Below are 25,682 nucleotides of genomic sequence, written 5' to 3'. Positions count from 1 at the left end.
TATTAGTGACTTGCTCACTTGCCAGTTGCAATAAAAGCCATGCAAAATATATTTAGTTGATTTTGATACCAGAAATGCAGCCACGGGGCAGCCACTTAATCATAATTATGGCAGAAAAGTCCCATTTTTTGTTATCTTCCAGGAGTAGATGCAGAGTCCAGTTTGTACTAAAACCAATGTCATTCCTGCCTTCCTTCTGAAAGCTCCCATATCTTTACCCCTGGCAAATAAACCCAACAATCTCTGAGGTAATGCTTCCAAAGCACATTTGGGTCCTGAAAGGAGTCACAAACAAATAATCTTCCAGCAGAATCAACCAAACCCATTGGCACTCTCTTCTCATGTGGATTGCCTGAAACTTGAGATTTCCAGCAGCCCCTGTCCTGGTGGTGATTCAGCTGCAGCACAAACACTCACATATAAGAGCAGAGGTTTAACTAAGAGTGTTTTGTCCAGGGGCTCCCTACACTCCTAGTCAGATGATTCCACCACAGAGGGTCAGACTGGTTGACAAGCAGACAAATGCACAAGTTGTGCTCCCTCAATAAAGTATGTTAAGGTCTGGTTTTAGGATTAACAGGATTTGATGACTTCCCAGAGACACCACAAGTCAATATGTAATAGGTTTTAGACTTCCTTTAGAGCATCTCTCCCCTGTGTGTCAGGCCAAACAGTCATTAGGGCCAAGACAGATCCCATTCAGCCCCCCACCTTTCAAACTGTGCCTTATTTACTGGGTTGTGGATTCCTGTTCCTACCAGTGTTCACTGGACTAATGTGAAAAATCAGTAAGGCTCTTGCCCCATCCATCTGTAACTCAAATAATTCACCTGAGAGCTGAGATTTGAATCTCACTGTTTGAAAGAGGAAACAGAACATACATCTATTTATGAACACACTACATTTGTTTGTGTAAGTGCTCTGACCACAGCTATTCACAGGACATTTGGGTGTTCAGATCACTTCCCTCCTTCTGCTGTCCTTGCATCCCTCCCCAGTGACAGCTCTGAACGTTCTGGGGATCAGCTCTCAGTTATACTTGCAGCTCTTCACTTGTCAAAGGTGGCGCTCAGACCAAGGAGGATCCTGAGGCAGTTACCAACCATGGGCAAGGAATAGGGGAATTTAAGGAATTTAATTGGGCATCTTTGGGTGTACACAGCCAGGAAGTCAAACTTCATGGGAACTCTGCTTTGGAGTTAGCCAGTAAATGGCACTTAATATTTAGGTTCCTGTGGGTAGAGTCTGGCAGCCAGCTGAAGTGTACTTAAGACTGTTAGTTCTGAAAGGGCTGAGCCTGACCTTTCCACCCTGAGTGCTTGCATGCAGGTCCATGCAAGAAACTAAGTTTTCCTTTTCCTTTCTCAGATGGGTGTGCTTTCAGCAGCATCACCTTGCTGATCTGAGTGCTTGCAAAATTCCTTGATCAGAACAGCTGAGTTAGACCAGGACCTGAGAACCAGAAGGAAGCCCAGACCCTCCTTTTGGCAGCATCACAGACTTAAACCATTTTAATTCAGCTTCAAAATACACTCTTAACTAATTTAGTTGCCCTGATGCCAACAAAGGTAAGCAGGAAGACACACAAAAGTCCCTCTGGAGCATCAGCTCTCCTTATCTATCCCTATGTTATTCCAGGTGGGCAGATCTCTGGTCCCAGGTCTCCATGCCATTCCACACAAACTCTCCCCCTCCCAAAGGAACAAACTCAGGATTCTAAATCGGGGACATAAAGGTGAAAACAGAGTTGTGGCTTTTGCTTTTCACTTCACCCTGCAGAGGGCAGGTCAGCAGAGAAGGGAAAGTCCAGCTCCATTTCTGACAGGAGAGGGATGGTGGGACCTTGACTATCCATCTAAAAGCAGCACATCGTGTAAACTTTATCTGCAATAACTGCAAAAGTCTGATGCAGGCAACACTTAATCTACTGCTAATCTTTGAACCAAGAAATACTTGATTGTTTCAAATCCGAATTCTCCAAGGCCTCTGGAAGGAACAGGAACCTGCTGATTAAAGATGGTGTTAACACCTCCAGTGCCTGGCCTGGATTTTGGGAGAAAGGTTCAGATACTGAATTGAAACTGTTAACTTTCTTAAGAGCTTCTTCCTTCCTCATTACCTGTGTTGCCAAAACAGGTCATTCAGATTTACTATTTGAATTTTCAGAGAAGAAGCATTTGGAAGAGAACTTGAACTACTGTTATTAACCTTGCCAGCCTGTCTTAGCCTGAAATCCAGAACTGTAAATAATTCCCTTTACAGAAAAGGATTGTAATACAGAAACCCCTCAAGTCTTCGGTGGTTTTTTTGTTTGTTTGTTTGTTGTTTTTTTTTTTTTTGTACACCATACTATAAAGATTTTCCAACACCACACCAAGAGAGCATGCAGAGTCCTATTTTTTTTCTGAGACACTATTACTATTTCTTTATATCGATTTAGGGGTCTTTTTGGTCAGCAAAGGAATTCTTTCTTTTAAGCCACCAAGATTAGTGACATCATTTGAAGACTGATGTCTCTGTGATTTTAAATAATGGGGTTGGTACATTGCAGAATAACTTTTTGCATGGCTTTATTTATTAACTGACATCTGCAGCTATAATTAAGGTGTCTAAAACATATTTTGCTGTGTTAAGTAAAGGCAGATTTTTTTTTTCTGGATTTTCTTCAGCGGGAAAGGCCTTTTTGGGGGCATTTGTGATGAACATCCATGCCCTAAGACACCGTGTACGTTGCCCCCCGAAGGATGAAGGATGAGGGATGAGGTGAGCGTGGCTCCTCAAAGGTTTCCAGCAGCACCATCTACCGGAGAGCCCCTCGCTGCTGCCGCACCGTGCGCTCCTTCCACGGGTTCGGAAAGGAAAAGAAAAGCGGTGACAACAGTTTCAACACCGTCTGCAGCCACAGAGGGGCCCTCAGGGAGTCAGTGGGGCAGAGATCTCTTTCCTCGGGCTGTTGAACATCGCTGGCTCTCCCTGTCCTTCAGGGAGAAGGACTAGAAAGGACGAGACAGCCAACGTGGTCTCCTCTTGCAGGGTGGGACACACAACCCTTGCTTTAACTCCAGCCTGATGTGGTGGAGGTAGGAGAGGGATCTGTGTGTCCCCAGGGGTAAAAGGACAAAGCTTGGCTGCATCAGAGGACGTGGGAACACCCAGCCCAGCTCTTGGCATCAGCACCTTGCAGGTTTGGTTCTCCAGCTGTTCTTGTGCCAAGGCTTCCCTTTAGGTAAACACGGGATCCACTTTTCTCCCAAGTGACACTTGTAAAGCACTACAAGATCACAGAGTTCAAAGCAAACAAAACTCTGGAGAGACCTTGGAAACGTGTGACAGGCTTGGATTTTGCTCTCTCTCCCCTAGGCACCCTTTTTTTTTTTTTTTTAAACCTCAGAATAAGCACTGAAATTCTGTGCCTAAAATAATGTCTTATGTAAAGGAGCAAAGGCAGTAGGATGTAAGGATGCCCAAACACTGATCCTTAGAGCTTTAGTAGATAAAACAGTTACTAACAGCCTCTTATTCAGTGTAAGAATTCAAATGGACCAAGAAATGTGGGTTGGAGCTCTATTAAAAATTCTTATGCTGTGTACATGCCTCTAAATGTGTGCCCATCCCTTAATTTAAGGGCTCCAGTTCTGCTGAAAATGAACTTGCAATCTTGTAGGACAAACTGTCCTTCACGTCCTCCAAAGCCCTGCCATTAAATTCAAAGGCAGGAAGGCTGATCTTTAATGACATTCATCTATTTATATCTCGCTTCTTAAATAACTGTAGAAATCTCTTTCAAGTGTGAACAGACTACAGAATATTTGTAAATGTGCACAGGCAACACAATACACGATTTTGTTCTGGGCTTGCTACAAGTGCCATCCTCTCAGGTGGAATTACCAGGATTAATTTAAGGACCATTAAAGGACAAAGCCCTTCTTAAAAATGGAACCAGACCAATTTATCTCTGGGTTGCCAAGAAATGCATTTAGGAAAAATCAGCTGCTTTGCATTTTGAACATGAGATAATTTAGTAATGTCAACATCCAGCAAAATGGACTCAAGTGCTAAAGTGACTCTGCCACGGTGTAATTAAGGCTCGTGTCTTAAAGGTTATAAAGCAGATACACCTGTATTCCACTGGGGTTGACTCCACTACAATTCCTAATTATTTTTTTAGGAGCAATGGCAAACCATGTCAGACATCTTGCTGCTGATTAAATGACATTAAACTTCTAGGAGACAACCTCTACTTTTTCAGTTAAATCTGGGATAGCAAAGAGAGCGTTTAAAGAAGGGACAGAAAAAAACATCCAGCAATTCACCTTCCGTCACACAAACACCTCAAAGCACACCATGCAATCTGCAAAACATCAAAGAACTGATCTGAAGAAGTTTAAATATGTATCCACACAGGAAAACATCAGGAAAATTGCACGGATCTTTTACTCAATCTGCTAGGTTTTTATTTTAATTATTTTGAAGGCCTTCTGCTTACTTGAGTTTATTATTCATTGTTTCAATTCTTTGGGGAAGTTTTTCCTGATCGCTGTAATAACAGACCAGCTCTTCCATTTCCCACTAAACCTTTTCTAACACGGATTGATCAGACTCAAGCAAAGCAATTCAGGTGCTGCTTCCCCCAGAACTGACACAAGGCATTAAAACAGTTCAGTTCTATGCATTTCTAAAAATAGTCTTAGATTTAACTCCTGAACGTTCCACATCTGAAGGATTATCCATTACCTTCGTAGAGGGACTTCTGGATTTCTTTCTGAGGGTCTGGAATGAATTTACAAACTATCTGTGTTATATCCATGTGAGTATCTATAAAGATTCTTTCAAATATGCTTTGATGCAACTTTAACACCTAATTTTGTTTCTCTCACGATGTCCAAACACCAGCAGGTATCGGTTCCCTCAAAGTTTCATCCGCCTCCCTCCAGCATTTAATTTGTTTCATCTGTAAATTTTAGCATCTTGTTATTCACACTGGCTCCTCACTGCTAAAAGACTGAAGGAGATGAGATATTAATCCTTGGGATAAAGCTCTGTAATTTTTTGTCACACTGGAAGTTGAATGTTCTGATGTTTCGAGGGTTTTTTCCCAGATCAAAAAGTAGTTACGAAACTGAAGAAGAATAAGCTCCCTCTTGACAGTTTATTTGTTCTACCAGCTTACAAGAGACGTTTGAAAATCCAGATTTATTATCTTGAGAACCATAACAAAAAAATTCTACTAGACCAGAAAAGCATGATTTTCAGAGTAGCTACTTTCCCCAAATATCTAACAGTGCAGTTACGGTTCAGTCTGGTTGGAAATGGGAATTTTCCCTAAGAATTCTTTAATTTTTTTTTTAAAGACAGAATATGGACTCTTCATCCAAAGCCCAAGCATTTAATTTTCGACAGAGAGGACCTTGATGATGCTACTGGGAGGGCTGGCAAGAGCAGACATTGTCCTACAGAAAACAAATACAGACAAGATTTTGTCAACAAAGAAGTGTTATTTAGTAGTTCAAAGGTTTAAATGTTGAATTCTATATAGTTTAGCTTGTTGGTTTTCAATTTTTTGGTTCATTTCAGCCCTGTCATTTTTTGACATATCAATACCCAGCCCTGCCTTTGGCCCTCACTCCCTTAGTCTTGCCTTTGGTATATTTAAAATAATTTCTTGTTTATCTTTCCATCTTCAGTTGTTTGCTCTTCAAATTCCCTTCTTAGTCTTGCTTGACTTTTTCCTGTAATGGTTTGTTCTTTCTGTTGGATCCATTTGGGCAGGGATTTCCATTTTCTCTGTTTGGCTTAAATAACCTCTTAAGCTGTACCAGCAGACCCAAAATCTGTGATTCTGATTGAGCAATTAAGATTCTTTAGGCATGTTAATGAAAGGACTCCGACAACTGACTGAGCTATATATGTAATCATGGCCTTCTGGAACACCAGTAAAATAAATTCACTCATGCCAAGGTCTTTGAAACCCCATTAGAGAGCAAAGTCTCTGAGACAGCCTGAGCATTTCATCAGGTCTCCAGGTTTTTGCTGGTTTTATCTCCATGATGAGCTTCTCATTGCCAGACACGAACTTTCCAGATGAGATTCACTTGCCTGATTATTTCCCTGGGGGATGGGAAGAGCACAGCTCTAATTAGCAATCTCCTTCGATACGAAATAAATATTAATTGCCCTTTTTAATCTGAAGGTGTCTACAACCCTTGCCTTGTACTATTAACATAACCATATTGTTTGGGGATTTTTTTTTTTTTAAGAATCTGAGATGTTTTGTTTTTCTTTTACTATTAAAAGGTCCTTAAACTTGCTCAAGTAACATCTCACAGTTACAGGTCTGGTTTGTGCTATTACTGAGAAAGCACTGGGAGTTTTGGCTCCTTTCAAGGCAGTTTAATGTGGTAGAGCAATATTGGGTCTCAATCTGTACAACCGGGCACTATATTGTATTTTTATGTCTTCCTTTACCCAGGTAATGCTTTCCATGTTTCCATGAGAAAGAGAGGTTCTCAAGTAAAGATAAAAGCTCTGGTGAAAAGCAGATGCAAAGCTAGAAAGTGTTCAGTCTTGAGGCATCACTCAACCTACTACTGATGGGCAATTCAGGATCCAAAAATTCATTAGGCACTTCATGTTCTACTTCCAGTACAGGGTAGGAGGTTTATTGTGGGGAAATACCTAAGCAAGACTGTACCAATCCCAATTTATGAAGGGCATAAACACAGCTCCATAAGAAGAGACGTGAAAACTGTGACAGATGTCAGTTCTGTCACTGAAAGAGTGACTCAAAATGCTCACTGCTGTGGTAATGAGGATGAAATAAATGAAATAAATGAAATAAAACTCACCACTAAACATAAGATCAAACTGCATCTCCCGCCTTTTACAATTAATATTTCAAACTAACACCTTGCGGTGAATGTGTTACTATTGAACACAAAAAGAATCTCTCAAACAGATGAAGTTGGTTCTTCTTTCTGGTTTGAAATAACTTAATATGGAATGATATTTATCCCATATTTTTCCATTTTCTGATTTCTAAAAGAACCTGTAGGGTTATATTTCTCAAATACCAGCCAAACGTAAACACCCCCTTAAATTCCTTACACAAACAAGTGTAGATAATAGATACAATAGCTATTCTTTATAGTATTTTTAATTACTTACTAAAATATTTAAGAAATATGGCCTAACCTCTATAAAAATACATATCTGGAATTAATCTAAGAAGTGGCTGTCGCTCCTGCTCAACATTTATGGGATGAGGCACCATATATCAGGAATGCAGAGAGGTGGTTTTCTACAAAACCAATTGGAAGTGCAGGGGAATGATTAATAATGAGGATGGGAAATGGGGAGGGGGAGTCTGGGTGTGAGGAACAGGGGTGGAAAAACTTGAGGGAAAATAAGAGTTTTCCTTTCCAGTCCAGTGCTGTTTGTCCTCCAATGGACCTTTTTTTTTTTATCCTGAGCCGTGTTTTCCTTTTAAAAACCAGTAAAGAAGCTTCTTTACACAACAACCTCAGGAATCATCCTACTGTAAGAAACCCCAGGAATACAACATCATCTTTACAACTTCTCCTCTTCAGTGAGAGCAACCTGGCAGAAATAAGAGGCAGGCATGGAAGCCTAGGGAGGGTTTTTTTTTTTTCTTGTTATCACACCACTGCATCTGAAATAATTCCAGGATTCCAGCCAAGATCTTTGACACGAGTATTTGTAACGTGGAGCTAAAATACCACCCCAAAATGCAGTCAAGCGCTGTTTGCTAAGTCAGAAAACCCTCCTGCAGGGTTTCTAGAGTTATCTGCCTTCAGAAGGTGGGGAAAAAAAAAAGACATCCAGAAGTTTTTCTGAGCTGATACAGCTTCAGGATTAAGGGTGATCTGCAGATAAAACATTTTGCAAGGCTTTTCATCCCCAACATCGCAGACATTTCACTTGACTGTTCTATTTCTGTAGCCACGGGGGATTTTTGAGTTTGCTAAAACAACTGAACACGTTCTTCAAAACAATACAGTGGGGTCTTTCTTGTGAGAGCAAAGCTAATCAAACACACATCCTGTGCTATTGATGTCAGCCAGCCGCTCATGGCACCACAAGAGTCTCTGCTTTTAGGCCAACAGGCGTATTCTGGACTGTTTCCTCCATCTGTTCTCAGAGCAAACGCCAAGATGGTCAAGGTGTCAGAACATCCCACTGAAAACCACATCAAAGAAGTGACCTGAGCTGCCACCCCAGGACTGGAGTCTCTGCATAAACAAAAATCTGTGGAAATAAAATACAACTGTGGATCTATACCACATTTATAAGATAATTCAGTAGGAACAGTCCTGGATGGGCTTTGAGAGCCCCAACAGCCTTGCCCGAAAATACCAGAAGGTGTGGTTAAGGAAATGCATAATGTGACCCCACATGGCTCCAGCCAGCTCTTCGTAAACTTTGTAAGAAAGAAAGAAGAAAGCTGGAAGGAAAGGTATATCCAGGACTGGGAAATGAGGTGACTCAGGCCTTGGGAGGCTGGAAAAAGAGAAAAGGAGATGAATAGGAAAAGGGGGTGTGACTGACGTGGATATAATGCAAGAAAGTAGGGGGAGAGTTGTCAAAGAACACCCTTTGATGGAAGCAAAACCACTTCCTACAGAAGTGACCGTGGGGTTTGGTTAACATCTCACTTGAGAGCTGCATAATATCTTAAAGACTGGAAGGAATGGTACTTAAATAAGAACAGAAATCACATAAGAATGCTGAGATGTCCTTGGTCTCCAAGCTCCTTCTGAACTATGGGATGTGCCACCCTCCTGACCTGGCCTGGAGAACATCTCAGAGGGCACTGCAGGCAGAGCAGAGCTCAGCACTGAGCGCTCACACCTCCATCTGATGTCACCTCTGAGAAATTAGGAACTGAGCACGTCCTGGCTCAGCTTTGCCTTCCTGGGGAGCCCAGCCAGCCCAGTTGAAGCTCTCAGAACATGTCACACCTTCCTCTAAATCCCAATGTTTTACATCAGCTGCCTTCTAGGCATGCCCAAGGCTCAGACAGCCCTCCCAACCGTGATTTCACTGCCGTGGGAAGAGGCACATGAAGGAGAGGGGCAGCTACAGGAGGAGAGCCAGACCTGCCTTTTGGCCAAAGCAGACACTACCACATCACCCCCACTCCACTCAAGATGGCAAGAACAGCAAATCCAAACGTGTAGGGCTGTCCATCTCTCCCTTCCTCCTTCCTTTCACTCCCATTGCCACAGAAGGAGGAGTCAGTCCCTGGTACCTCATCAGGTGGAGCAAAAAATCAATTTTATCAGTACTGCTGAAAGTCACAGATGAGCTCTGGCCTGCTGTGCCCAGAAAATATTTAATTGGTTGCAAATTCCAGGAGAGCACTGAAGTTTTCAGTGAGTTTTTATCCTACAGCAACAGTCAGGAAAGCCTGTGGATTCAAAGCTTCCACTTCCATGCAAAGCACCACATCTCCCTGACTGGCCAGAACAGGCCATTATGATTTGTGTATTAAAGCCTTGTGTTTTCCACCTATCGAGTGCATAAACAACAGTTTAACCTTTATCCCAAGGCATGTACACCCTTCTGCTCCCAGAGAAATGAATTCATGTTTAGCAGTCAAATCAGTATCAACCTGACCTTTAAACACATCAGTGTTTCTTGGAAAAATATTATGGCTGGGATGCCTACTGTGGTAAACAATATTAGCTGCTCCAGCCCATGGCTGAGTCGTGCTGTGAGGAGCCTTATCAAAATAAGGGGGTGGAAACCAGTGGGGACCACAGATCTTCTGACAAACTCCACAGGATATGAAGAACAATGTAAATGTAACGGTACTGGCAGATATATTTCTATATTACTGTTCCAGAGATAACAGCTAAGGTGAATCATTTCCCACCACCTACAGTACTGAATTATTTCAAATTCTGAAGGGACCATATTTATTTCATTGGTAGGTAGCAATTTACTTAGCTGAAGATCATTATATTTATGTGTCTGTGAAATCCTCACAATAATTATATATTTGAGCTGTCTCAGAAGTGCTATATATATTCTCATTAGTCATGTACTTCCAAGGATATTATCATTCTTTTTTCCTTCAACAACCTTTGCAATCTGAGTGTGAAGTACTGCACTGCACATGAACCTCAAGTCTTACAGTTCTCTTAAACTCCAGTTTAATCAAACAGCAGGGTGGCCTATATTCAAATGCAAATGTTGAGCTTGCTATGAAATATCTTCATTTCCTTAAATGACTGCACTGTAGAGCTTATTTAAAACAGACCACAATGTGCAACAAAACAGAGGAGGACCTGGGGAAAAAAGTCCTCTGTTTGATATTACTTTTGCAAGGCTTGTCCAGAAAAGGTCATTAAAATGTTTAGAGCAGGGTGAGGAGATCAAGGCGAGGGGCGTTCTTTAGTTCCAGTCCTATCTGTGCCAAGCAGACAATTACACCTCGTGGGTGGAGAGAGGTCCATTTGTCTCCTTCCATGCACATCAGAAGTCTCAAGTGAAAAATATTTTCAAAACACAAAACGTTGTATGACTCCAAGTGTAAGTGCCAGTGCATGGAATTAGACATTAATAACCCAATGGGAGTCATGCCTGTGATTTGCAGCACACACTGATGTTAAAACTCCCAGCCCTCAGACCCGGAGGAGAAGATGAGGCTTCCCTTTACTCCCAGCAACGTTCCTGCAGGAGCACCAGGTCATTTTTTCCCCCTCCTTTTTTAAATGCAGCAATGACAGGAGGTGCCAGGCTAACAGCTCTGGAGCCTGAAGGTGGGTAATTTAACACTCCACCCTTCTGCAGGAAGTTTGAGCCAAAGAAACCCAAGAGCTTTACAAATATTAATCCCTCACATCACTACTCTCTTTCTGTGTAGTTTCTTAATTATTTGAATACCTTCCACAAGCACTAAGGAAATGGTCACAGTTGTATTTTCCTCTACCACTCTTGCCAAAACCAGACTTTGGAGTTTGTTTCTCCTGATTTGGTTGGTGGATTTTTCCCTTTCTCCTTTTTGAAAACAACTGAGTAAAAAAAAAAAGATTTAATGTAGACCTGGTGTTGATACACCAGGTCAGAACAATTGTTAGCCTTAGACCTGCCAAAATGACAAGTTACAACTAAAATAAACAGCATAGGTAGAAGTCTCAACATTAAACCTCCTGGATGCAGAGCAATAACAGGGGACAGCCCCAGCCACTGGAAGATTGTGACAGTCCAGCAGAAATGCATTACAAAAACCTGGAAAGGAAGGTAAAGGCTAAATTCTGCCTCAGACTATGCAAGCACAGCTTGAAACAAAGATAAACAGTTCTCGCTCCTTTGGCTGGTTTGGAAAACTGAGCAGTGAGGGAGATGTTGAGGAGTATCAGTTCCTCCTATCATCAACCCACTGCAGCAGCAGCCTTTCCTCTCTCCTTTGCCAAATGCTGGGGTGCAGGTATTTGCCATGAAAATTAAAGCTCTATCTTATTTTTAAAAGAAAAGTTTCACTGAAGAATCAATTAAAAAAAGCAAAAGTACAAAGTCTCCCATAAACCATCCACGTAGCAGATGAAAATCAAGAAGTAAGTGACTTTGAGGAGCTCACTGCACCCCTCACCTTACATATTTATCTGTATCTATGCTATATACACATAAATTACAATGTTGACTTGCAGGTGCTGCTTCCATCACTAAACAGTGCAGTTACACACAGGATCCACCATTTCTCTCCAGGTGAGCACCCATTCCCACCGATGGGAAATTTATTTAATTATTTCTACTCTCCACGGTTGTGGAAACAAGCACTGGGCAAATGTAAATAAACATTACTTGGCAGACAGACACATCCATTGTGAAACCTGTCCATGGCAAATTCATCAGCCTAAAAGACTCTCACAGTTTGAAACTGGGCTTCCTAATCAATGATCGCTGCCACGTTTAGTTTACGATGGCACAAAATAAACGTCACACCTTTAAACTGCTCACAGGGCTGATGAATCAGCTCGGAGGGGATGACTCTCACGAGAGGATCATGTCTGTGGTTTGCAAAGTCCCACAGATACACAAGAGATGCAATTATGCAGGAATAGCCAATTCTGGAGCTCTGACACGGCTTATTATTTGAGTTGCAAACAAGGAACTTTTTCAACTTAATTGCAGCCTGGCTTTTCTACCACTGATCTTTTTCATCCTTCTTTTCCTTTAACTATGGCCTTCATAGAATTTTGTTTTATTCTAATCCTTTGGTTGTTGATGTGCCCGTTTGCTGGGCCTGCTTTGTACCTGTTATGGATATGCACAGATTCAGAACGAGTTAAGCGTGGCTGCTGACAAGATTCACCCCATCACAGCTCACTTGTTAGAAATCTGTGATTCAGATTAAAGGAATTTGCAGCATTAATTTCAGCCACGCACTGATAGAGGTTCTTAACTGGAGTGGTGCAACACTCCTGAAAACCCAAGAAATTACTGAGAATCTGGGTGGAATGTTTATCTTTGGATGCATTTTCAGACCATAACGTGCCTTGTATCATCCTGTAGGTATGTTTGATAAGGAATTTAGAAGTACAGAGGGCAGTACTAAATATGTTTTAGGAGTTATTTGTATGACCTGTGGCGTGTGAGAGGAGCTGAGCTCTGACCAGTGTCGGAGCTGCAGGTGCTGCTGATCCCCACCCCAGCCACACACCAGGGACACAGACTCATCCCAACTGCACATCACTTCTGTCCCCCTGCACTGTAACCCTTCGATTACCCCAAACATAAGGAACAAGTGATTTTCACTAATTAACAACCAGCCCTGGCACGGGGCCCAGGCCCCGGCTGTCCGTGCTCTGGTACCGGCTGGGAAGTGCTCGGCACAGCCACTGCTTTGGCACGACTGGGACTTGAAAGGTCGAGTAATTACCAGCTTTTGGGAAGCATAAACTGCCTTTAAAGTCAGCAGAGCAAACAAAAACTATTAGGAGATTCATCCAACATTTATCTTTTAACTTGTTATCTCTGATACACATAGACTGTTTGCATTGCGAGGCATAAAATATTAAAATTAAAAGGCTCAGGGACTTCTGAGATGTAAAAAAAAAAAAAAAGAAAAGAAAAAAAAGAGTAGAACTATTTTAGATTCAGAAACATTGCATCAATATGTAGTGCATTTGCATATTGGAATCAGAGACTCCTGATTATGCATGTTTATTGATTTTGGCTTTGTTTTGATTAATGATAAAACTATGATCCATCTTGTAAGGTAGCACAGCTTGAGGGAGCTCAGCACAAAACAAATGCTTTGTGTTTTAAGAAATCCTATTTATGCAAATAAGGGGACATTCACATGCATTTTGCTCAAGCGTGGTTGTAACAAAGCACTCAAAACATTCTCTTTTATGCTCTGGATAATTTGGGGAGGCATGTTTAATACAAAAATGCTGCATAACAATTACTTTTTTCTTCATTATGAATGACTCCCATTATATCACCTTGGACAAAAGAACAAGCCTCAATTCCCACTGCACCTAATTTATTACCACTGCTGAAGATACTGTTGTGTGTCAGGGTGAACACAGCACTCCTAGAAATGGATTGCAAAAATCCTACTGGGGGAGTTCAAGGGGAACGGGGAGAAGTGAGGACGAAATAGCAAACCATTGCTGGCTAGAAAAGTTTTTGCATCTCTGGAACAGCAATGCTGGCATGTTTGCCTCCAGTTGTTCCACTCTGAAAAGGGGGAGAGAGGTTTTCATCAGACAGAGCAGCTCTAGATACTCAGAGTGGCAGGAAAACATGAGGACAGACTTCCAGTGTCCTAAGAACATCAAGAGTTGTGATAAAATCCTACTGCTGCCTTAGTTATCAGCATTTAGACCACACACCGGGCTGAAAGGATTCTGAATTTATCCAACTAGGCACTTGCACATCAAGAGAAATAAAATTATCAGATGGCCTGTGCTCTGCACATGAATTATCTCCCAGATCTCAGCATACAGGATCTTTGCCTGTATGACAGCTGCCATATTGCCTTCGGATGCACTTTGGCAGCAGGATTGGAATCTCGAGTTTAAACCTGAGAGCAATCTGAGAACAAGTGAGTGAGTGGAGGTGAGGAAGATCTCCCTCCTTAAGTTATAATCCCCAAACATTTTTTTGGGGATGTCCAAAGCTGTGTTGTAGAAGAAAGACATGGAAAAGACGTGTCCACTTATGTGAGCATCTGACACATCTGCTGACAGATCATGCGATAATTTTTTCTTAAAGGACAGTAGGGTTTGCCTGCTGTGGCTGTTGGGGCAACAGCACCCCAAGAGCACCCCAGCAGGACCCCACTCCTCTCACGACCTCAGAATATTTGCTTCCACAGCAGTTGAGAGCTGCCTCATGCAGCAGGAAATCTGGTGGAATTCCTGCTCCAGGTGCTCCTGTGTATTTGAGAGACGCTGCCAGGCTCACAGGGAAGAGGAGGGGTCAGCTGAACTGCAAGGAAGGGTCAGGCTGCCACAAAGTCATTCCTGCAGCTGAAGGCCCGGATTTGTCTTGGAAATTGGGCCTCTTAATGCTTTCACTGCTTAATAAGCCCTCTCCTACTTCAGGGACTTCGTTATATGAAATAGATGAAATGCTCTCTTGCTCTTTCAGCTCAAGCTGCTGGGAATTTTTCTGCACTTTCAGAAGAAATTCCACTGCCCACTGAAAGCTCATCCCTGGGCTGCAGGGATGCCTCTGCTTCCCAGCTCCTCAGGGATGTCCCTGTGGTGGCACTGAGGGGTCAGGACCGAGAGCCAAGTGGATACTCTTGGGAGATCACAACAAATTCCTGAGCCCAACACTGTCAGTGGGGAGCTCAGGGTAGGGGGGTCCCTCCCAATTCCTCTCCAAAACCGGATCATCTAAGCCATGAAATCACACACTCATTTCTGTCTCCAACAAAAGCAATTCATTCATTTTTCCGCTCCCTTGAAAAGGGAGGTATGGACTGAAATTTCAAATGTTGTAAGGAATTATTTAACCCAGAGGCTAAAGCTCTTTTATAGTTAAGCTAGAATTCAGCTTGAAGCATCAAGAAAACTCTAGCATAAATTAGCACATACTGAAAAGGTGATGCTAGAGAAGTAAAAAGTTGATTTAAATCCAAGTAGTCAACCAAAGAACTAAACTTGTCAATTTGCTGGATACTGTCACTGATTTAATAAGTAACTGTAGTCAGATTATAGGATGTCAAAGACAAAATTAAATGTGTGGATTGAAAAACCTGTGAACTTTGTAACCATCAAAACCCAAGGCAGTGGCATATTTCCATTTGTGCCTGAATCAAGTTGTTGCATTTCTCTGGCACAATTTGAGATCTCACTGATACTGGTATAAATATAATAATTCAACTCACAGTTGTAGATCTTACAACAGTATAAATTACATATCAAATCAAGCCATTCAACACATCTGCCCTCCTATGGTACCAAACTGTATTGCACGTCACAAAATATTTTGAAGACTAAATGTGAATTCTAGTCCAAATGATAGCATGTTTAGTTTAGAATGAAAATTAACAGCCCACATGCACTGGAAACCTTCCCAGCAATGCTTAAAATTGACAATGTGGAGTTTAATACCAGTAACAAAAATAGGATTGGGCACTTTTGAAGGAAAATATTGTACTTCTGTATCAACAATCTTTGCCCTCCAGTCCTCTTTCTTTTTTTTTCCAAGTCTTTAAACCTGGTGCTTAACTCTGTCCATGAAATATTACACAATATGTTGATCATGCTGGTTTTTAATTTCAACTCAACTGAAGAAGCATTGTTAAAAAGAATGACTACATCCCAGGGGAATCAGGAAATTAAACTTTATTTATTGGGGTTTGACTTTCCCATAAGTAGACAGAGCCATATCCCATCTGATTACCACGTGAGGGGAGGCACAGCTTGAAAAACAGCACTGCCAGTGTGCCACTGGGCCATTGATTAATTAAGCAATAAGATGAGGAGGTCTGTCATTTAGGGTCATTAATGCTTGTGAAGTGTCAGGTTAGTATTACAGAGCCTGAGCCCCCAGGATTTACATCTGAGCACAGGACTTGATCCTTGTGTTGGTCCTAATTTTAAATTTAATTTCAGAAATAGCATAGTTTGTATTACAAAAATTGTCTCTCCATAGAGTATTGTAAAGTATCATAAAAATATATATATTCAGCAATTAGTTTCTTAAAATAATACACCAACAGGCAACTAAGTCTCTAAAGAAGCTCTAAAAGGTCCATAGCAAATCCACACCCAGGGAAAGGAGTGCTGGTGACAGCAGAAGTCCAGGAGTCAGGACTCCTCCATCTTACAGTCATGGCTCTGCTGCCAACTGAGCCATCACCCTCAGTGCAGCAAGCCACAATTAATTCATCTGCCAAATGAGTACTACCACTTAAACACTTCACAGGGCTGCTGTAAAGAGTAATTCATTGCTCTTAGGTAGTGCTTTATGATCGTCATATCACTATTTCCAGGCATCCCATGGCAAGGAATTAAAAAAAAAATAAAAAAAAAGGATGTTCCCAAGATTCTTCTGATTTTCTGAACTGATTCCAGTAACCTGGAGAAACCACCAATCGCTCCCCCCTCTGTCAGAGCTGCTGCACTTTGTAAGCAATAGTTAAACACTGGACTTGGGAGAAAGGCTTTCCCTGGTTCAGTGGTCTGGGCACTCACCTGGGAGCAGGAATTCCTGAGTTCCAGTCCTGGCTGCAAGATATGTCCATGGGGTCCCCTTCTTGGCTTCTGTTTGACTGACACTTACCTGTGTCAAACTACATTTTTCTCTGAACACCACATTTAAGAAATTATATTTTCTTAATTATTAAAATATTTCACTTCCAGGTGACTATACCAAAGGATAACAAACATGATCCCACAAGAGAGCAAGCTGCTAACATGCTTCCCATGAAAGCAGCTGCCTGCCCAAATCATAAAATGGGTGCTTCATTCATTCACTCATACCCACTGTTGCTAAACATGCAAATTAAGGTCAGTTAGGATTGCTTCCCTGTTGAATAGACTTCCCTTTCATTAGATATTCCGGAAAATGTGTTTTAACATATTTATCTTGTTATTTTATTACTTTGTTGGGACGAGAAATTTGGGATGAGGCAGCTCTATATAGTCCTTTCCCACTGCAGAGTGGAATGAGGCTCTGTCCTTGCCATCTAGTGCTCACTGGATAATGCAGCAACAGCAGGGGAGTGTTAAGGAACAATAATTTAAAATAAAAAAGTTTGCAGACTGTGGTTTAAAGATAGAGGTGCCCAATCCAAAGTTTCTACCTAATTTCAGAAAGTTTATTTCTTGTCAACCAGCATGGCCAGGGTACCAATCTAATCATTTCAATTAGATGCAGGCCTGTACTTTTGGTTCAACATCAGCACCATCACAGTTACACCAATATTTTGTTCATCTAGGGAGAAGTTCAACCAGTGTGAGAACATTTAGAGAAGCTTAATATTATCCACACAAGAACCGTATCACTGTAAATAACTGAGCACCAACTTTGGGTTTAGACAGAGCTCCAACAGAAGTGCCACTGTGTAACTGTGACAGTGGGAAAGGGGAAAGGAAAGGGAAAGAATCATCTCCAGTGCCACATTTGTATCATGTTCCTTCACTCTGACTAAGCTTGAGAGGACATTCTGAGGAACAGCACTTCAGCCACATGGAGTGATTCCATTATGAACACTGTGATTAGATGAGCAGCAGATCACTTGGAAGTCAAACTGCTGCATCCCCAGTGAATTCCCAGCAGCACTCCCCCTTCCCAAGGTTCCCCACAGGCCAGCCAGTTCCAGCTCCTAAGGACCTCTTTAAGCTTCCCAAGACACCAAGTAAACGAAAGACAAAATTTACGTCTTGCCTCCTGTTGTACCAAGCCCCACCTGCAAGGGCACAACATCAACAGTTTGTCTGTCAGGCTCAAAATGACTCCGAAGGACATTTCACAGGTCCCAACATTCCATAACGACACAGCTACAAAGGCTGACATTGAACTCACCAGGAAGCCCCACGGTCCAAGCAACAGCAGCTCTGAGAGAGGTCATGTCCTCTGATCTGGCTATCAGCAGCCAGGGCTGAAAAAGAAAAAAAAAAAAACAAAACACACTTTAAACAAGTGGAGATAACCACGAGCTAAACAAGAGATAACCATGCAGGTACAAGCACAAAGCTGTATCCCAGTGCAGCACCCCTGGGAGGAAGGAACCTTTTCCTGAGATCCAACCTAAACCTGCCCTGACACAACTTCAGGACATGTTGTGGGGTTCAGACGATGAGCAGCAACTTATTAAACCAAAGGAACTTGCAGCCCAGCCCTTAGTTTAACTTTTTAAATCAATTTTGCAATCAATTTTGTTTGAGTTCCATATAACTAATATACTGAAAACACTTTTAAATTAACCCAGAGGAGAATTCTTACAAATGCTGTACAGACAGTCCCTAAATTGATGAAGGCTCAGGAGAGAAAAAAAAAAGGAAGGCAAAGACACTCCAATATTGGAAAGGATTCTAGGATGAAGCCTCCTGTTGTTTCTGTAAAGAGGGTGGGGATTTTTAAAAATAAAATAGTCACAAAAACATCCATCTTTACCAGCAGCACCCAAAGCATAACCCCTCCCTCTCCAGCACAGTATTTGGCTGGGATAAACCACAATAAACCCATTCTGCTGAGCCTACCTACACCCATCTGATTTCAATTAACTCCCAGCCAGGAGCACCTTCCTGCACTTCCAGGAAACCTTTAGGGGAGTTGCCAAACCTCCTCCCCTCACTTCCATCCCCCAAGAGGCAAAAAAAAAAAAAATATCCATGTTCAAAAATGTTTTAACTCGACTCTCTTCTCAGAGACATGATCATCCCAAGATTAAACAAATCGATGGTTTTTATCCAAAGCACACAATGCTATGACTTTTGGAATTTATCTGGGGAATTTATCATTCCTTTCCAAATTCAGTGTATTGTCTCTCCTTTTATTTATCCAACAAACGCTGCCAGGGCATAAGATGTGTGGGAATCACCTGTTTTGTTCAACTCAGCGCAGTGTATTTCAGTTTATATGGACTTCACGATCTCTTTTGTTTCTCCTCTGGGATATTTATTACAATATAGTTGAAACAATGTCTTAATCCACAGTTAAATGTTTTTGTTTACTTTTAAAAATCCATATTTTAATCAAATGTGAAGAAGAAAAAAAAAAAGAGGGGGAAAATAAGAAATCTGGAATGTTTCTATTGGTGTTTTAGGGCATAACTAACTACAGCAATTTACTTCACCACATCCAGTTGTAATGCTAAACCACAGATAAACATTACTAATGGAGCAAGAATGTGCTGCTTGCTTGTGATGGAGGTCCAAGATTGCCCTCTGGAGTTTGCCAAACAGCATGGGGCACTTCATTCACCATGTGATTGGCACACACTCCAGCTCTGAATCAGTTTGGAGATGAAATTGTTGGCTAAAGCTCTGGAAATTCTGACTCTAGAGCTGTCAGGCAGGGCTGTCTTTACTCTGAGAAAAAAAAAATTGTTTTTAACATGTTACTTGGCTTTTGATGTGGTTTTACATTGTTCACTAATGGTTTGGATTTTAATGTATTGTGCAGCACCCCAAGAACTTTAGTAGGGGGAATTCATTAAAAAAAAAAAGAGTTTATTATTTCAACGTGTGATAATAAAATCATGTTTGGGGAAATGCTCTGATCCCGTCTCTTTTGATGGCACACAAAAAGGCCATCAGCCATTGCATGCTTATAACAAAAGATATATCTGTGCCCTGAAAGGCAGAAATGTCATTTCTTAACTTAGGTCATGTTCAAGGCAGCTCTTACAGTGCAGGGAACTCTAAGGGTTGAGGGTTTATTTTTCATTTATCTTGCAAATCAAGGAAATTAGCCCATAAACTTGTGCTTAATTTTTTTTTTTTTTAAGTCAACATTACTTTGCATAGCAACAACCTTATTTGTAGGATATTTTAAGACCTGCAGTTTGGCTTATTATTTTATTGATATTAATGGAACTGATCCAGAAGAGGAAAACACATCATTCGGAGGTCTGACTCTACAGCCTGCCACATCCTAACGTCAGTGAACATTCTAGGAGCAGAGTGATTGGGGGATTGGTTCTGAATTCACTTCCTTAGGGACACGTAACCATAAAATCCTGACCTATTCTTAAATCCAGTCACCTCAGATCTTCATGCAGCCTTTCCCTTCAGCTGGAGCTTTTTCCCCCTTTACTCCCAGGAAGTGGGTTTTGTGTGTGCAAACATCGTCCACAACACTCTCTTCTTCCACTTCTACAGTGCTGTGTTATAACCCAACATGACAGTTGCTTTGCACAGCAATTTAACGTGCAGCTTCTTTTTGTCCCTCCTTTCTCCAGTGGCTGGTGACCTGCCTTCACAGCCACTAAACCTTTCAGCAGGCTTTCTCTCTTCCCTGAGCACACTGAGTTTTGGCTCCCTGCTGTGGTAAACCCTGGAGGATCCAGTTCCACTGTGCTCCTGTGTCAACAGAGGTGCTGTCAGCTGCCTGAGGCACAGCCACGCCACCCATTTGCAAGCCGAAGGGGCTTTTGTAGCAAGATGAGGGTCAATCAGTGTCAAATAACACCAGCACAGTCCCCACCTCTGTTCTCCTAATAGAGAGGTATTTCGAAAAATATGTACAATCTTGATAATGCTCCTCTTCATGAAAATCTTTATAGCAATGTATGTCTTCAGAGGAACATAAGATTGATTCCAGTGACCTCAACTGTACTGCCACATGACCTCTGCAAAAATGTTTATTCTTTCACCATTGATTTGAGTAAAGAATAGTTCAGATTTGGGAAGTCAGTGCTCCAGGGGTGTTTTGACACTTAGGATGATGACTTGTCTGGCTGCAGGTCTTTGTCATTCTCAGGAACAGGTTGCTCAATGCACCAGTTTTTGCTGTGGTGTTTCGGGTACCGCCTGAAAGAGTGGCCCTCAGCGTTTTCATTGTTTTCATCTGTCACGAAGGATGTCTGGTAAATGGTTAAGCCATCCTCACTGCTAGGGATGGATTCATGAGCCCACTCAAAGAAGTTAGTGGAGCTCCCTTGCTGTCTCTCTGGATCCAACTTCTTCAGGCCCATGCCCTGGGAAAAAAAAATGGAGAGAAAAATTCATGCAAACATATGACTTCCAGTCACAGCTTCACAGATGAATCTTGTAACAGTCACTACCCCACTGGGAAGTGAACGAAGCTGTTACCACAGTGATTTCAAGAACTCGGGGCTGATCTTTAGCAAGTTAAAAATAATATTGTCAGACTTGCCTGGGTGAACGTTTCTGGTTGCATATATAATGGGAAATCTGCTGACCTTCAACCTCTTAGTGCTAATAAACCACTTTCACTTTGCATTTCTGTAGCATACCATGTACTCGAGGCTATTTATCTACGCTCAGCTAAATTAATCTTCAGAGTAACCCAAAGAAATAGGTTAATAATTTTAGGTTCAGGCTGCAATGAAGAGAATGAGACAGACCACGGAATCTGAATCTTCAAAGCCGTCCCTTGTGTGTCCAAATACAGAGTGAAAGAGCCTGATTTCCACACTCCACAGCTCTAAGGAAATTTATTTGGAATTATGGTTGATCAGTTATGTCTAAAACTATGGGACACTGCACAAAGTGCACAGAAATGGAGGTTACTCAGTGAAACATGAATTCCAAGAAGTCTGAGAGAGCCAAAAGTCAGACAAACTTTCTCTGTCACAATTCACTGCTTCCTCCTCTACTTATTATCCTGTATGTGAACTGCACCATTTCTCTTGCTGCCTGGAATGACACCAACAATCTAAGAAAAGTGGAAGAGCATGAAACTGTTGCACACACAGAGAACCCCTGAACAATTTCAAGCCTATTCAAAGCTGTGGCTTCTCCAGCATACATTTCAACAGATGTGTTATAGAGACCTGGATTGGGAAAAGAACACACACTGCAGACGTTTTTTTTTTATCTTTCTTTTCTCAAAATTTTTAGCATCTATTACTCTTTTTTTGCAGGAGATGGAAAAGATTCTGTATTTAATCTCTGGCAGGCTAAAAGATATGAGTTTGATTGATTTGTCTCAGTGCTGGGTACTTACAAGATCAAAATACTCTGCTGCATTACATATACTGTGTTTGTTGTCATGGGAAGAAAATGGGAAATTCTTGTTCCCTGCTTTCTGAAAGAAAAGAAATTAGAGAAAAAAACCCATGAATTTTCAGATAGCCTGTTTGGAGTCCACCAGTCTTAGTCCTTACATTCTGAAATTCCAGCTGCCTGTGTTCTAGCACAAAGTCATATTCATATATTAAATATTCAACTGCACATGATTTTTATAAGGGTAATGTGGACCTTCTACTTTTATTTTTTATAAAATCATCAGGAGGGTTTGCTAATGCTTATACACATAATTAATACAAATGTGTGACTTTTCAAATAAGAAATGCTACACTCCGTCTGCAAGCAGCAAAATGCTGGAGATGTCAGGATTGCTCTGTTTGATTTAGTAATAGGCCTAAAGCTAATTAAAATAAACTACAAAAGGGACCTCAAAACTGAATTAGTCTGTGATTTATGAACTGAATGTCATGGACATCGCTTGTTGCAGGGGAAGTGGAGGAGGTATTAATTGCTTAACTAATTTATAATCTCATTCTTTAACATGATGTTCATCCAGTCTCTTCAGAAGGAAAAAAGGCCAACTGCAAAAGAGCTATTTTAAAAATAACTGAACATATTTAAATTTTTTAATGTTTGTTACGTATCATTGCAATGTTCCAACTATGATATTCCCCTCCGAACATAAGAACAAGTTTTAATGTAACACAATCTAAAAGAGGTGTTTCAAGAGGAGGGGAATCTGAATCAGCTCTTAAAAGAAATTGTAACTGGAGGCCTGATCCAGAAGAAAAGTCCCCAAATAGAAAATCTTCCTGCACAGTCATATGTCAGGATATTTGGTCTCATACAGATTCAACCAGACTGTGGTTCAGTGAAGAAGTAAATTCAGCAGATACATTCTAGTATATGTGTTTAAAAATACACATTTTCTAAGTCAGTGAAATGTAAGACTTACTAAAATCTCCTACTGCAATTACATGTCAATCTCAACATTTCAGGAATAGTGTTTATTATTAATGCCTGTGTGCTGAAGGAGAATTGAAAGCCAGGATGGTAAATACTGAATAACATCTCGTGGAAGGATTCCCTGTATTAACTAATGGTTTAAAAAAATCTATTTCAGAATAATTATAGGACTATCATGAAGTAAGAAATAAGGCTTAAACAGTACTATATTTCTGAGAAAATTCATTAACCTCCCAGCCAGGGAGTTCCCTCATACAAAGAGATCAGAGCCATCCAGCCAAACGTGCAGTGAGCTTCCAACTTTTATTTAAATGTCACATAAACAAACTTCCTCAGCTTGTCACTGTAACACCACATTTTAGCTTTTCGTGCCCCTTCGTGCTCTCACCACTGATCTCATTTTAATTCTTGATTTATGGCAGACAGGAGTTCCCCTAATTCTGTTTAAGAGTGAAGGGCTGGTAAAGACAGGACATGAAACACCAGGTGAAGTTACTGTGGTGTTGATAAAAGGTCCCTCCAACCTGGTTCTCCTTTTCAGGCAGTGGCCAAGGCCAGATGTTCCACAGAAAGGCCAGTGTAATATCAACACAGTGAACACTCACGTTACAGTCTAATCTCTTTTTCACTAGCCCCAAGCTTCCCTTTTAAATATTCCTTCCAAGCCCATTTCTGCTCTTCATTACAGCAAAATCTGTGAAATGAACTCAATGTAATTGCTGTGCTTACAGAAAATGAAAATAGAAAATGTTCTCTGCACAAAGTGGGTGGGTAAAGCAAAGCTCAGTGTGGTAATGGAATGAGGACATAAAAACGTGCTTTTGAAACGGCAACATTTTGAATACTTGTGATTTTAAAATACTGTATTTTGTTTGATCCTAAAATTGTCCCAAATCTCCTCATTTTTAAGCAAACCTTAAAAACGTTTTGAATGGGAAGCTTCTACGTTTTTAATGATCAAAAGAATAATCCTTTGCCTCAATACACAGAATTGCTGACATTCAAGAGAAAACAGATCTTCAGATTTCAATTAAACGTTCTCACAGGGCTTTACACACAGGGTTTGGACTGAGATTGATCATAATGTATTCTGTGCCTCAAGAATAAAAAGGAAAAGTGACTGATGCTTGAAATCAGCAATAATACAGCGGGCCTTTGAGTATCCAAAATTACAAGTGAGTAACAGGGAAATATGTTTCTCCCTCAGCCCAGCCAGCAATCACTTTATCCCCCGAGGCACAAAGTCTGCCAGCCCGCTGTGACTGCTCTGCTAACGACCCCAAGCGCTGTTCTTACTCACAACTTAGCAAGTGACAACTTGCAAAAGAGCTCTGGAAATCGACTGTACTGCCACAGGAACTCACCGGGTCCCGAGCTTTGTATTCCAGGGGCAATCTGTGCTTAATGCCCTGAGCTGCTGTTGAGTCCAGGACGTGTCTTAGTGCGGCGCTTGTTGTCGTCTCGAACTCATCCTGGCACTCTCCAACATGAGCAAACTAGAAAATAATGAGTATTATGACCCATTAAAACAAACAAACAAACAAACAGAAAAAAATAAAAAAAACCTTGCCAAAAATAAATCTGATCAGAAATGTGGCCGAAGCAGTATTTTCCCACTGATTTTTTATTATTTGGATTGCAGCAGCACCTAGTGGCCGCTGGAAAACTCAGGAGCCTCGCATACAACACAACACAAACCCTCCCCTAGAGACAAGAATATTAGGAACTTGCATGACAGGAGTATCCAGCGACTTTCTGAAGACTATTTATGCAGCAATAACCATGCAGGAAATCCACCTGACAACCTTTCCTCCCCCGCGCTGCTCTTGCTGCTGCGCGGCCACGGGTTTGAAAGCACAAAACTTTTTGGGAATAGCTCGACCCAACATCAGACCGAGGAGATCAGAGCCTGAGGAACAAGCTTGTGCCAGGTGCGTGTCACGGTGACCTGCGATGCCAAGCTGTCCCAACCCAGAGCTTCCAAAAGGGCCACAGCGTTCTCCTGAGGGGTGAGAACCGAGGGAAAAGCTGGCTGGAGTTCTCCACGAGTGAAAGAAGATCAGCTAGAGCTAAAACATGTAAATTAAGAGACCTCCCGCATTGCTGAAAAGATGGAAAAGAAATCCAGCCGGAGTTTGCTCCAGCACACTCCCTCTGAATACCTAGAGCACTTCTTCCTCGTAAGCATCGGGAACGGGAAAACTAATGGCTGGCTAAAAGATAAAGTCACCCTTAGCACGGCGGGGTTTTGAGGGTGTAAGGATAAAGAAGCCCCACTGGGGGACACGGGGGTAGCTGCCCAGCCCTCACCCAGTCGCCAGGGCGCCGATCCCTGGGATTGCTCCACCTGTCCTGGGACATGGCTCCGTGAGTCCTCCCTGGATATCCTCCCGCGTCCCTGGATCACCGTGTTTCCTAGTTCTCCTCACAGCGGGGGACACGGGTGGAACCTCCCACTGTGACCTCAGACCCTCCCCGGTGTTCCAGCGAGATCCAGGCAAGGAAAAGCCGCGCGGCTCTCGCCCTCCCGCTGCAGGGAGGGGGGAATAAAAGTTGGTAAAGGGATGG

At 41.7% G+C, this 25,682-nt stretch overlaps 1 protein-coding gene across 1 annotated transcript; it reads right to left on the bottom strand.

Moving 5' to 3' along the window:
* Positions 1-20,779: 20,779 nt before the first annotated feature.
* TEX36 (testis expressed 36) lies at positions 20,780-25,562 on the bottom strand. Its single transcript, XM_027898173.1, has 4 exons — positions 25,425-25,562; positions 24,479-24,610; positions 22,126-22,206; positions 20,780-21,133 (listed from the first exon to the last, which is right to left on the bottom strand). Exons 1-4 carry the CDS (start codon positions 25,473-25,475, stop codon positions 20,873-20,875), a joined length of 525 nt encoding a protein of 174 aa, XP_027753974.1. The 5' UTR covers positions 25,476-25,562; the 3' UTR covers positions 20,780-20,872.
* Positions 25,563-25,682: the final 120 nt, after the last annotated feature.

Source organism: Empidonax traillii, unplaced genomic scaffold (genome assembly GCF_003031625.1).
Source record: "Empidonax traillii isolate 1590-97213 ecotype Southwest subspecies unplaced genomic scaffold, ASM303162v1 scaffold582:size401454, whole genome shotgun sequence".
In the NCBI taxonomy this organism is placed as follows: domain Eukaryota; kingdom Metazoa; phylum Chordata; class Aves; order Passeriformes; family Tyrannidae; genus Empidonax; species Empidonax traillii.
Note: the sequence above shows the minus strand (reverse complement) of the source record. Positions and strands in the feature narration are given on the sequence as shown.

Bases quoted from the DNA above. Each gene is read 5' to 3' on its own strand.
- TEX36 (XM_027898173.1), bottom strand. From the start codon at position 25,475: ATGTCCCAGGACAGGTGGAGCAATCCCAGGGATCGGCGCCCTGGCGAC. The intron at 24,611-25,424 runs GTGAGGGCTGGG...ATTATTTTCTAG, and splicing joins ATCGGCGCCCTGGCGACTGG to TTTGCTCATGTTGGAGAGTG. The intron at 21,134-22,125 runs GTAAGTACCCAG...TTTTTTTCCCAG, and splicing joins CAGCAGAGTATTTTGATCTT to GGCATGGGCCTGAAGAAGTT.